Source organism: Olea europaea, chromosome 11 (assembly GCF_002742605.1).
Source record: "Olea europaea var. sylvestris chromosome 11, O_europaea_v1, whole genome shotgun sequence".
Classification (NCBI taxonomy): domain Eukaryota; kingdom Viridiplantae; phylum Streptophyta; class Magnoliopsida; order Lamiales; family Oleaceae; genus Olea; species Olea europaea.
This window is the reverse complement of record NC_036247.1, coordinates 30,380,322-30,393,399: the sequence shown is the minus strand read 5'-3', so window position 1 is coordinate 30,393,399 and position 13,078 is coordinate 30,380,322. Positions and strand designations below refer to the sequence as shown.

At 32.6% G+C, this 13,078-nt stretch overlaps 1 protein-coding gene across 2 annotated transcripts; it reads right to left on the bottom strand.

The window, feature by feature from the left end:
- Nucleotides 1–1,341: 1,341 nt before the first annotated feature.
- Nucleotides 1,342–6,392, bottom strand: LOC111404027 (probable protein phosphatase 2C 44). Of its 2 annotated transcripts, XR_002704636.1 has the most exons (6): nucleotides 6,042–6,392; nucleotides 5,436–5,699; nucleotides 3,440–3,716; nucleotides 2,823–2,977; nucleotides 1,622–1,836; nucleotides 1,342–1,572 (listed from the first exon to the last, which is right to left on the bottom strand). XR_002704636.1 is itself a non-coding variant. In XM_023032742.1 (5 exons), exons 1-5 carry the CDS (start codon nucleotides 6,108–6,110, stop codon nucleotides 1,687–1,689), a joined length of 915 nt encoding a protein of 304 aa, XP_022888510.1. In that variant the 5' UTR covers nucleotides 6,111–6,392; the 3' UTR covers nucleotides 1,342–1,686. The 2 variants fall into 2 exon arrangements, 1 of the variants encoding a protein (XP_022888510.1); XM_023032742.1 differs by having other exon boundaries at nucleotides 1,342–1,836.
- Nucleotides 6,393–13,078: the final 6,686 nt, after the last annotated feature.

The window sequence follows — 13,078 nt, the reverse complement described above, 5'->3', positions numbered from 1 at the left end:
TTATTTTTTTAATTTTTTCTTTCAATTAAGTGTATTATTTACAGCATGATTGGCAGCTACACTAAACAAAACCGTACAAGATATTGACAATTTTTTAAGCACTTTTTCCTTAAGTTGACCCCGACAAAAGAAACACTCCCGTATCCTTGAGCTTGACGTTAACTTGAGGAATAAAATTTGCAAAAATTTTCTTTTTGAGAACATGATTGACAGATCAATGTTCATCACAAGCAAGGATGACGAAAAAATCCACTCTACTCTGTCCCAATTCCTATTTTTTATTTTATTATATTTAAATTTACTGAAAAAGGCGAAGACAACACCTCTTATTGCAACAAATCGAGTTTCAAAAGCATTTTTATCAATCACATTTTCAATCCCTCCCTGTCGAATTAAATGCCTCTATAAGCTCCTTGGGCAACAAAATGTAGATCCATATCCATAAGACAGGTAGTGTGGGACGAGAGGAAAAGATGGTATAGGGTTCTGGGAAGGATAAAGACATTTTTCTTTGATCAAATGACTAAGAACTTGATAGGAAGGCAATAGTAGTGCACCCGTATGCTTTATCAGTCTGTCAGTTTTGGAGTTCTGAACTTGCTTTCTTGAGTTCAAGGCTTTAGCTCTATGGTCGATTTAGTCATCAAAAGGATCCCAAAGACCCATCAAAGTACGAAAATCAGGATCTTTTGGAAAACGAATTCCTATTTGAAGCGTACATACCTCATGGATAAGCTCATACTAGCCCGCAAAATTTCAGATCCAATTCGATATTTTCCTTGGGAGGTGTTCAGAAAGAATTGGAATGAAAAATAGATCATGATCTCACGAGACTAATCTCTTTAAAACGGAAAGAAAGGAAAACCCTCATACGTCCTAGTTTCCAAGACTTATTTTCCCACAGGTCACTCTATACAATTTATGAAAGAAAGGAGATTTCAAGTGTTGTTCGCTCTTTCAGGTCAAGTGTGTGTGAAGTAAACAAGTGAAAAATAAAGAAATTTTAATGCCTGCCCCTGTCCCACGCAGCCATCTAGCGAAATTCCCCCGACATGGAGGTCGACCCCGCCACTACCCATCCCCGCTTGCTTGCCATTCTTAACCATGAGTACTATCTCAGACGACATTGTTGTTCGATGACCTGTGCTTCAAAAAGCTTGCATCTAATTCAACGCGGTCCCAACACTCTGGTGTTGTCATCATTTTAAAGAAACGTCATAATTTAAGACAACTCATAATATAAAATCATAATTAATTCAAGGAAAAGAATAAACTTAAACCGGTCAAAGAAATCGTAATATATTTCAAGAATTGAACTGGAGCTGTGAATGAATGAATGAATGAATGAATGAGTTGTGTCCTTCAAATTAAGTCCACATATATTTACACAATACAAACAACAAATACATTTGTTCCAAGCATAGGACACAATCACATATCTAAATCAGAAAGCTTTATGCACACACATAGAATAGCCAATGAGTTATACTTTTTTTTCCTCCCAAAAATGAAACACTATATATAATCAAGCTCCTTTAGACACAATCCAAAAGAAAAAGTTTCTACTATCACTTCCATATGTGCATCTCTTTCCAACAAAACCGAGAAATAAACAAAGAGAACATGCAGGCAATGCACATGAAGAAGTAGGTTGAGACAGTCGTAGTTCATTTTGTCATTTATAATTTATTTCGGACAATATCCAAAACGGATCACAATGCATGATATATCATCTTTACTCTTTCTTGTCAAAGCCTCCATGGTTAACTGCTTTGCTGCTTGTTGAGGATCTTTAATGGATCTTACCTTATCAACTGCCTCTTGATTGGCCATTACCTGCCGTTGAAATTGCTTATATGAACTTAAAGTGCACGTATAAAGGTGAGCTACATCTTAATGCTATTTAACTACGAGACAAGGAATCGCTTCATTTTTTTCATTGAGAGCTTGTACTTTTCCTTTCCTTACAAGATAATTCGAAGACATGAAGTGAGAGGACATGATGTGATTGTTCACTTCCGCAAAAGAAAACATGGTATTTGTACATACTATAGAATTAGTCACGAGTGATAGTAAATTAATAAAATAATCGTAACAAGTAAATAATTTATGCTTGTACCCAATGAGAACGTAACCTTAGCAGATCAGAGCTTAAATATGAAAAAGTAACCGTATGAATACAATACTATATGCAAGCTAGAGTTCCTTAAGTCATATAGAAGACTAGTATGGAGGCCAAAGATTGCGAGTACAACTCGTATAATTTACGAAGTAAAGAAAATTGACCAGTGGTAATATTAGATTGCTCCTAAATCTATCTGTAATGGCCGTTTCACATCGAAATTTGAAAAAACATATAAGAACGAAGAATACATCAGTAGATGAAACAACTAGTATAATATGCTCGGTTTTAAGATGTTGAGAAAGAAAACAAAGAGTTAACATAAGCCAGCTTATTTACTATTATAAAACATGACAATCATCTTATGATGCAGGATCCTAATGAATTACTTCCTAATCTTAAAACCCAATAAAAACAATCTTATGTATTCTAAGCAACGAAATTTCACTATTCCAACATAGGAACATCTACGTGACCCAATTAATTGCTTTCAAACACTCGACATTTCTTGGATGCTTTCAGTGAAGTAAGTCGTGAAAAAGAGCTCATGATCACTCATTTATTGCTATTAACAACTGCTGCCATAGGCTTCATTTCCTTGGTTATTTCAAAGAATAAATTGCAAGACCTCATGTGTTTGCATTAAAAAATTGCCAATGACGCAAAAGAAAGTTCCTTGATGAAATAGTACAAGACTCACCTTCCATAAGCCATCACTTGCCAATATAACAAATTCTGTTCTCGAGTCAATGAGCACATTACAAACATCAGGCTCTGAACTCAAATGTGCTTTTAGATTTTCATCTCCAAAAGCTCGCGCAACAGCAAGTTGGCCATTAACCCGAGGCACATCTCCTGTAACAGGAAGTTAAAAGTTTAGTGTGAGGGTGACAAATCGAACTCCCAGATAATTGCAAAATTTGAGCATGTTCGGCAAGCTTAAAAAGTTCACTTGAAATTAAAATTTTCAGGGGCACAAGACACAACTCCTGGATGAATGTAAAATGACCATGTTTGACAAGCTTAAAAGGTTCGCTTGCAATTAACTTTCCTTGCACATAATAATATAAAGGTCTTAAAATGAATAATATTTTTGACAGATCGAGGTTGAAACAAGTTACTTATTTTGATTGTAAGATAAGAAAAAAGTAATTTTTTTTCACTTAAAAAGGAAGAAAGAAGTAATCCAAGCCTATCTGAACACACGTTTTTTTTGTATGATTTGCCAGACATGCTCCTATTTTAATTTATAAATCCAAGACATTTTTGTCTTCAAATATCTCTAGGAAAAGAGCCAAATAAATATAAATTATTTACCAGGAAGAGTAGTCACGAAACCACCCCGTTTCTCAATTCTCCTTCGTTCACTGTGTGGCTCATGGTCCACAGTAAGTTGACTGGCTGTTCCACCCTTGCACAAGACAGCTCGGGAATCACCAATGTTTGCCACCCACAGGTCTTTTCCATCAATTACGATTGCAGTCACTGCTGTTGACCCACCAGGTCCTAATTGCATGGAGTTCTCAAGTATAACTTTATCTGTCGAGCGGTAAGCATTTTTTATGGCAGTCTTAGGGTCCTCCCAAAAATTAGGCTGCACATGTTAGTTAAAATAAATTATGATTCATGGAACTTGGAATAGGAGACAGTTAAAAGGTGGGTGCAGGAAGAGTTTGTTGTGGAAAGGGATAATCATTGAGGAATATTACAAGGATTACCATTTATCATCATGAATATCAAGTCTTTCTTTGTACGTGATCAAATTTCTCTTGGGAGCATATAACTCAATAAACTTAAATAAATAGTAGAAGAAAATTCTCCCATCCAACCCTGTCTTTTAGTGTACTTAATGCAAGAATGCATCAAAATGAGTGAAAATAATAATAATAATAATAATAATAATAATAATAATAATAATAATAATAATAATAATAATAATAATAATAATAATAAAGGACTATAGAACTCGTGCAGTCTAATGTGATTTCTCTCTCTTCAGTGACTCAATTTGATGTATCCAGTGTGGGTGGGGCCAGATTTTAGGAAAGAAACCATGACTTTTGAATACCTTCCTACTCTTAATCAGCTAAGTAGAAAGCTTCCGCTTTCTAAATTCAACTCAAGGAAGGTTTTCCATGACAATTCATTTATTGGATCATTATCTTCATCAAACTAACCATTTAAAATAATTAGTCCACTTAATTTAGCACAATGTACACAACCTACATATCTTGACAGTGGATATGACCTTTAGACACCTCTTGATAATGCACAACAAAAATTTACCAACAAAAGTATCATTTTCTGAGAAATTGATTACTTCGACAACTTCCAATGTCAAATTTATCTCAAATATAATTAGAACGTCCTAATATTAGTCTACTACTTTCAAGAATGATGCATCCCCACACCCATGTCCACAGTTGCATCTCCGACACTTGGGACCTTACCATGTCCAACACTCATACCTGAGAATAGGCAACATAGGATGGTAAATCCCAGTTCTCACACTACCATGAAAGCAACAAATGGAATGTGTAAGCATTTTCATTCACCAAACCTGTCTTAAACTAATTTTACTGGGTCCTAGACACAATTGTGCAAAACCAAAAGAAAAGACATAGGCAATGCTGCTTCACTTTGTTCCTACCAATTTCTTATTGAGAAAGACATAAAGACATTTCATATTTTAATTCTTGTGCAAATTGAATTTCAATGTCAAATTGGTCCAAAGATCACATTCGAACTGTGCAACATTTCGAAGTCAATTATATCTACAGGATCATTCCTTCGCCACTTACAATCTTTAATTCCACATATCATCCAAGAATATACAATTCCTATTAGCATGATTCAGTGTAAAACCCAAAACTCCTATAAACAAAAAATTTCATTGTGGTCTCCAAAACTTAGCAAATTACGCTCCTTCGATATGCAATGCGCTGATTGATTACATCTCATTTGCAGGCACCTCATGAGCCTTTTGAAAACACCGGTCTTCACCTTTTCATATCTAGTTTTTTTTTCTTTAATGGGGCTTTCCATATCCAAGAAATTCTCAATTCAAGTTGTATCTCCAATCATAGCTTACCATGTTATGTTCCTAATTTTATTCTATTTGCATATACCAAGTCTATTACATCATTTCAATTCTTCAACCTCGATGTATGAACTGCCTAATTGTAGGTAAAAGTTAAACTTACTGCACCAATACTTCTATCAAAAGACAAGAATTGAGAAGGCCTGCTGAGAATTGCAGAAGTAACAAAGACATTCTTTAGAGGAAAAAATCGACAAACAGATTAAAATATACCTGTTCAAGTATGTTGTTAAAGAGATTATCCCTTAAATAACTCGGTACACGATCACCAAGGTGACCGTCAAAAATTGCGAACAAACCGACAGCATGGCCCTTTTTTTTCCGATACTCAGCCACATGATAATCCTCCATGTTGTGACCCGACTGTCCTTCCACCAAGTGGAATCCATGAGAAACTTTATTAGTACATGATGATGACTCAAACTTACTCTTCCCTTTTCCAGTGTCCGGTGAAGATCCATCTAAGCAAACAGCTTTCTACCAAATCCCACAAAAAATCAAAATCAGACAAGATCCTTTATACATAGCTGATTATGAAAAAAAAAAAAAAAAAACTAAACAAGAACTGTTGTATCCTCGAAATTGAGAACACTTTTATGAGCTTATCGACTTCTGCCTCTACCTACCGCACAACGTTCCGTTGCTTGGTGGGTCGTCCTTCAGAAATTATTAGAAAAATGACTCATGAAATTTTTTTTTTTTTTGTTTTGATAGTAAGACGCCAGAATAAAACTAAAGAAAATTGAATTGATAATAAGAATAAAAAAATTATATAGCAGTTCAAAACTGTCTTTTGCATATAGTTCTGAAGAGGGGTACCTTGATCATGCGCATAAAACTGCTGCTGGGCTTTTTCTCCATATCTAAACTGCAAATATTCAAAACCATACAAAACCTGCATAAAATCCAGAATTTTGTTTCTTGTTGGTATACAAAATTTAAACACTTCTCGATCCAAAATCAAAAGGGGAAAAAAAGTGCTTTCTCGATTGATTTTTGTATACAAGTTTTTCAGACAAGGCCAAGTCTTTGTCTTTTAGTCTTTGTTTATGTTCATGTGAAAAGGAAAACGGTATCCTCTCTGCCGATACATCAAGATAATACCAGGAAATTGCTTGTGTGCGTCTGATAATGGGTTTATGTAATTTATTGGGGGAGCTGTGATGTGGTGGGGGCGCCGGAATTGATGAAAGTCGTTGATAAAATCAAAGTCTAAGCTGAAATTAGAGTATTTTCATTTAGGTCCCTGAGAAATTGGAAATTGGCCCTTTCAAAATTGAAAATTTGAAGTGGGTTTAATTTTGATGGGCAGTTGACCCACAGCCACCAAGTTTGTTTTAGCTTGATAGTCAAGTTTGGTTGGACCGTCGATGAAAACAAAGTTCTTGTCTTGAAAATAAGATATTTAACAATAAGTGCTTATACTTCATTATTATATTATTGGATAAATGCTGATTTCATCCTAACCTTCCTCAAAAGTTGCAAATTTAGTCCATATCTTTGATTTTTTGCCGTCGATTTCCTAGTATTTTGGAAATTTGCAAAAATCATCCCCAATCTCGGATTCCATCAAAGTGGTGTAAAAATACAATATTTCCCTTAACTTTAAATTAAAAAATAAAAAGATATCATAAAAAAAACAGCCTCCCTCTTCAATGCCCACCATTATCCCCATGAGTAGCAACATACAACTACTACTATCACGAACACTACAAAAATCAACACAAGCATCCATAATCGCTTTGCCACCATCCAAGTCTTCATCTCATTCGCTCTACGTAACACTGTCAATCTCCGATGACTACCACCATAAATTTGAATTTTTTCCAAGACTGCCTCGTCACACTGAATCCCAACACCACGAAAGATTTGCTAGTAACCATTGTCTAGTCGAAAATCATCTTCTCTGAGCCATTCAACCACTCTCTTAAATGTAGAGGAACATAAGGCCATCTCCAATGGTGGCACCAAATTGCACAAAAATGGTGCAATTCTACTCCGATACAACACCAAACTTTGCACTATTTTTGGTTCAAAATGATGCAAAGTGCAAAGGGTCCAAAGCCATTTTTACTCTTCATTTTCATTTCCCAAATAAATTGATTTAGGGTGTCTGTGTCATTTGTTCTATATTTTTTAATACAATAAATTACTATTACTATTACTATTATTATTATTATTATTATTTGCATTAAAAATAAATTTTAAGTGTAAAAAATAATAATTAATGAATTAACTATCGAGGACAAATGTGATTTTGATGCACCAATTCGAGAATGGACGAAAGCGCCAAGTCCAGAAGTTGAGTTTGTTGAATACGAAAATCAACGTTTTCAAGAATTCCTTATTCGTCATAAACAAATCAAGGATAAAGGGGCTCACATTACACTTCGAAATGCATTAATCAATCATTTGTGGGAAAGACATATGAATTTCGAGAATTAAATTATAATAATATTTCGACTTCGTAATATCATAATATCCAAATTCAAAATGTATTGTACTTTTTTTTAATGACACGATTCAATATTTTCATTTTTGTAGTGTTTTTACTAATTGTACTATGTTTTTCTATATTTATTAATGAATTTAATATTTTTCTTAATTTAATATAATTATTTTGTAGTAATTTATGTATTTGTAATATAATTAAATAAATTATTAAGAATAAAAAAAGAGAAGAAAATGGTTAAACACTATTTATTTGATGTAAGTTTTGATATAATGATTGGAAATGAATTTTAGTTTGGTGCAAATTTTGTTGCAGCGTTAGAAATGGCCTAAGCATCTTTCTCTCTTGGTGTACAAAAATGCCATAAAAAAATGCACATCTTTGCTCAATGATCCAGGAATTTTGTTGAAATAGTTATAAAATATGTACTATTTGTTTTGAGAGAATTTGAACTCATCTTACATGATAAGTGTGTTTTTGTACACTTATTTAGGTCACAAACATGACTCAATTACGAATAAAATGATTGAATTGTGACTTAATTTCGTTACATTTGTGAATTGTAGGCAACACCGATGAACATGGTGAAATACACGAGAAAAGACGCGAAAAAGGACTAAAATGACACAAAGTGAAAGTTCAAGGATCAAGGTGCAAATACCCAAAAGTTGACCCGATGAACAAATCAAGAAATTGAGTTTGCCAAATACAAATTGATGACATTTTGGAATGATGGAATGCAAAGAATGAAAAAAAATGCAAAGAAGTGGAAGATTCAAGTAAAATGACCAATTTGTAGGAAATGAAAGATTAATTCTACCATGCGGTCGCATGGTAGAAATGTCGTGCGGCCGCACGAAGTGATGCAGGGAATTCAACTAGAAAAAGAGGATAACCATGCAGCCGCATGGATTAAAACCATGCGATCGCATGGTACAATTTCAGCGCGAATCTTTTCTTTCCTTATACGATTGAAATACCTATGGAAACCTAATTTTCCAAGGGATATAAATATCAAAAACATTCCAGAGATGCCCAAAACGTAATTGGAGGCCGAAAAACAACTCTTGGAGAGGATTTGAGCGCAAGAACAAAGATTAGCACGAAGAACTTCAAGATTTATTCAAGTTTTATAACCCGGTGATGTCTTATATGCAAACTATGATGTATTTTGTTATTTTAATCATGTTAGGCTAGATTTTTATTATGCTAAGAGATCGACGAACCATGTGGTTTGAATTTTAATATTCTAGTTTTGCAATTTGATGTTAAGACACAATTTTTATTATTTTGAATGATTTATATGCAATTCATGTTTTTGCAATTAAGGGCTCGTAATTGTGTGAATTTAAGTGATTTATTCTTGCATTCGAGAAAATTGGAATATATTTGACATAATATAAATTATCGTAAGGTCCGATAGTGGATAGAAATATACCGCTATACCCTATGTGAATCTTTAAATGTTCATAAAACCGCATGCATTTTTACATATGTTCTTGTCATAGAAATATAGACCGGTGGTATGTAGAAATAGGTTTGATACATCTCGAGAGAGAGTATTGGATAGACTTAGGAACATTAATTCGTCAAAATTGAAATGTGTTGTCATATTGTAAAACAAGGGTTTAAAGTGATTATTGCATGGAAATTCGTGATCCTAGCGTATTTTTTTCCTAATAATTATAACAAGTGCGTTCTCAACTTTTAAATTTCATTCTAAAGTTTTAAATTATTGTTTAGCATATTAGTTTCAATTTAATCATAAAAAAATTTGCATAATTGAGGTTCAATCAGGTCTACATTAACTTTGGTAATTTAGTTTCGGTTAAGGTTAAGGTAGATAAAATTTGAACTAATCAATCTCTGTGTAATGATATTCGGACTCATTGAATCCACTTTATTACTAGTTAACAAATCGTACACTCGCGGTGGTTTAAAATCGAAAGAAATAATTTCGCGAACATTACACTTCACGAATTTCTATCACTTTCCCAAAATTTGAGCTTAAGATCTCTACCTTATAAAGGACTCAGGCTATCGCCCATAGTGAATAGTACATTAGTTAACAGATTGGGCATAGAGATTGAATTGTTATAATTCTGGTCCATTTTTATGAGTTTGTCATTTATATTTGGGAGTGAAAAAATAGGGGATTGGGAAAAAAAGAAATCAGGGACTTCATAGGAAAGTAAAGATCTACTTGCGTATAATTGGGATTTCAGTGTGGGGAGGCAGACTTGGAAAAGATACAAATTTATGGCGGTGGCTAGCGAGGATTGATGGTGATGTATAGAGAGAGTTAACATTGGAACTTTCGGATGCCGGCGGGTGGCTGCCGTTGCTGGGTCTAGTCATGGGACGGTGGTCGGCAATAGTGGGGCTTGGGGGTGGATGTGGTGTGGGTTAAAGGCATGTCTAAATGATGGATTAAAGGTATTTACATTCATGCAGAATTGGAAGATAAGCGATAAGAAAAATACTAAAAGATTAGTCCATTGCTCAAATTAAAGAAGTCTATATAATTTATATATTAGTGAAGTTAATGAAGACAATATGGCATAGTGAAGTTACTAAAGAAAGATAGCACACTGAGCACCTCGATTAGAGTTCAACATTTTGAAGAACACGAGATGCACCTAAATTTCCCAAAGTGTTCATTTGAAGTCATGAATTGTCTATGTTTGCGCATGTTTATAAATACATAATACATATAAATTTTGAGAAATCCATAAGCAGAGACGGATTTAAAAGGGGGTTGGGTTGGGCCGTACCCCCGTCCCCCACTCAGGCCCAAGAGTTTTTTTTAAGGTATTTTATATTTTATTTTTTTAGTGAAAACTCAGTTTTTTATGTGTAAATTTTTTTTCCTGTAGTATCCTGGTTTCAAATTTTGTAACCCGATCTTAGATTCATTCCTGAATCCGTTCCTGTCCCTAAGTACTATTTACTTATCATCTACTCATTTTCTATCTTATTTATAATTTAAATGATTTATAAATAAGTCAACTCTTAATCTTCTTTTCCATCTTTGAAAAAAGAAGCAAGTTTGGACATATGACCGTATGTGAGGAGACATTCTAATAGATGAAGAAATAGTGAATTTCACATTTCTCACCGTGGTGGTAGAAGGATGTGAAATCACTTGTAATTAAAGAAGACTATAACTAGAACGAAAGATAATTTCCTATCAAGATAAGTCACTTAAATAAAGAGAGAAGCATTTTTGGAAGTGTTTATAGACGGTATAAATTATAAATAGGTAAATTTTAGAAACCTCCTAGGGAGATTCATGGCCATTCAAAGACACCCTCTCTAATTTTAATAATTTAAAAGAATGTAATTATATTACCAATGCCTATTTAGTTAAATATCCTTAAATGAAATTACATAATTAGGATTTTAATATACTTCTTGATCACATAAATTATTGTTACACCACAAATATAAACCTAATTTCTTTCCTTTTTTCTTTTTTCTTTTTTCTCAACATCTCATTGCTCAGGGCTTTTTCGACAGCCTTTGTTTTCTCCTACGAAGGCAATATAATTTTTCTCTTCATGGTAAATAAATTGGGTAATTAATACAAAACATCAATACATTTCACTTTTTGGCATTTTCGTCCTTACTACTTCACTTTTCATTGCAGAAATCTTCATTTTCATCCATTTTTTCAATAAAAAATATAAAATGACAAATATATCATACTATTTAAATAAAACAAAAATAAAGGATAAGAAAAATTAAAGAACAAATTGCAATTACTCTCCCAAACTTTTTAAAAAGTGCAAATGAGTCCAAATATATTATTAAAAGGTTAATAGCACAAAATGTTCATACTTTTCAATATTATTATGCAAAACATCCATATCTTTCATTTTTTGACATTTACGTCCTTTTATGGGAGTATAGCTACGATTTGTTTTTATTTTTCTTTTCTTTATTCTTGCATCATTTAAAAAAGTACGTATATTCGTCATTTTAAAGTTTTTAATTGAGAAAATGAATAAAAATGATGATTTTCACAATGAAATGTGAAAATAAGAGTGAAAATACCAAAAAAAAAAATGAAAGGTAGAGAAGTTTTATCACAATAATATTAAAAGATATGGACATTTTGTGCTAATTACTTTTAATGATTTATTTATACTCATTTGCACTTTTCAAAAAGGTTGGGAGTGTGATTACAATTTATTCTTTAAATTTTCTTTTCTTTTCTTTTCTTGTTTTATTTAAATAGGAGTGTATTTTTGTCATTTTAAATTTTTTATTAGAAAATTGGATGAAAATGATGCTTTCCTTAATGAAAGATGAAAGTAGGGGTACAAGTGTTAAAAAAACGAAAAGTGTGAACGTTTTGCATAATAAAATTGAAAAATAAGAACGTTACCCTGAATAAATTTATACTATATTTGACCAAGATTTACTAATAATTTTTTCTAAATTTATTTGTTAAGTTTGAAAATTAAGAATTAGATTTTTTGTTAATTCAAGAAAATTTATTGTGAATTTAAATTAATTAAAAGCGTGCTGCGCATGTGCAAGTCTATTCTGATTATTCCAATCTTGAGTTCAATTTTGTTCAACTCATCAAAAGTGTCATAATTAGGAAGATAACCTCTAGGCACTTTCATTTCTGAGTTAACGTCTTCTTATAACATTCCTTTAGAAATTATATATATAGCTTTCAAAACAACCCGAATGAGGGGAAAGGTTGAGAAAAATGGGGATTAATGTTGGGTGATAAGTACACCACAATATTCTATTCTTTTTTTCAATTTTTTATTAAGACTATATATATTTTCTTATTTGTCCTTTTTATACAAATTATTAAATTTACTATATTCATCAAAATTTATTATTATATTTTTTCTTTGAAAGAATAAAACTGATTCATCTTTATTGCATTTTTATATTTTAATAAGACATCTTAAATTTAATATAGTATGGGAGGGCAAAAATGCCGCGTCCCCACACGTTTGGATTATTATTTCATTTTTTCTTATTTTATTCTCCTTTCTCCCTGTTTTGTTCTCTCAAAAGAAGAGTATGCGCGCTAGCGTGCTGAGGAACGAGTCTGAATCAAGGAGGACCACCTTAAATCACCCCATTCCATTGACATCTCTACAATTGGTAAACGTACAAAAAATGGATATTAAAATATATAATTCATTTAAATATTATTTTAGCTAAAAAATGTGAGTATTTAAATAAAAAATCTTAAAAAATGAGGAGAAAAAAGGAAAATATTATCCAACAATAGATTCAAAGTATGTTATCAACACGACAACACCTATGGATTAAGGGAAATATAGAAAATAAAAATACTTAAAACTGAACAAGTGACGAATCACGATTGAAAACAAACGAGGTTACGAAATTTACTTGTTATGAATAGAAAACA

Excerpts from the sequence above, each read along its gene's own strand:
- LOC111404027 (XM_023032742.1), bottom strand. The coding sequence starts at position 6,110 with ATGGTTTTGAATATTTGCAGTTTAGATATGGAGAAAAAGCCCAGCAGC. Across the intron at positions 2,978-3,439 it reads TTTCGTGACTACTCTTCCTG|GAGATGTGCCTCGGGTTAAT; the intron begins GTAAATAATTTA and ends TTCCTGTTACAG. Across the intron at positions 1,837-2,822 it reads CAAGTGATGGCTTATGGAAG|GTAATGGCCAATCAAGAGGC; the intron begins GTGAGTCTTGTA and ends TTTCAACGGCAG.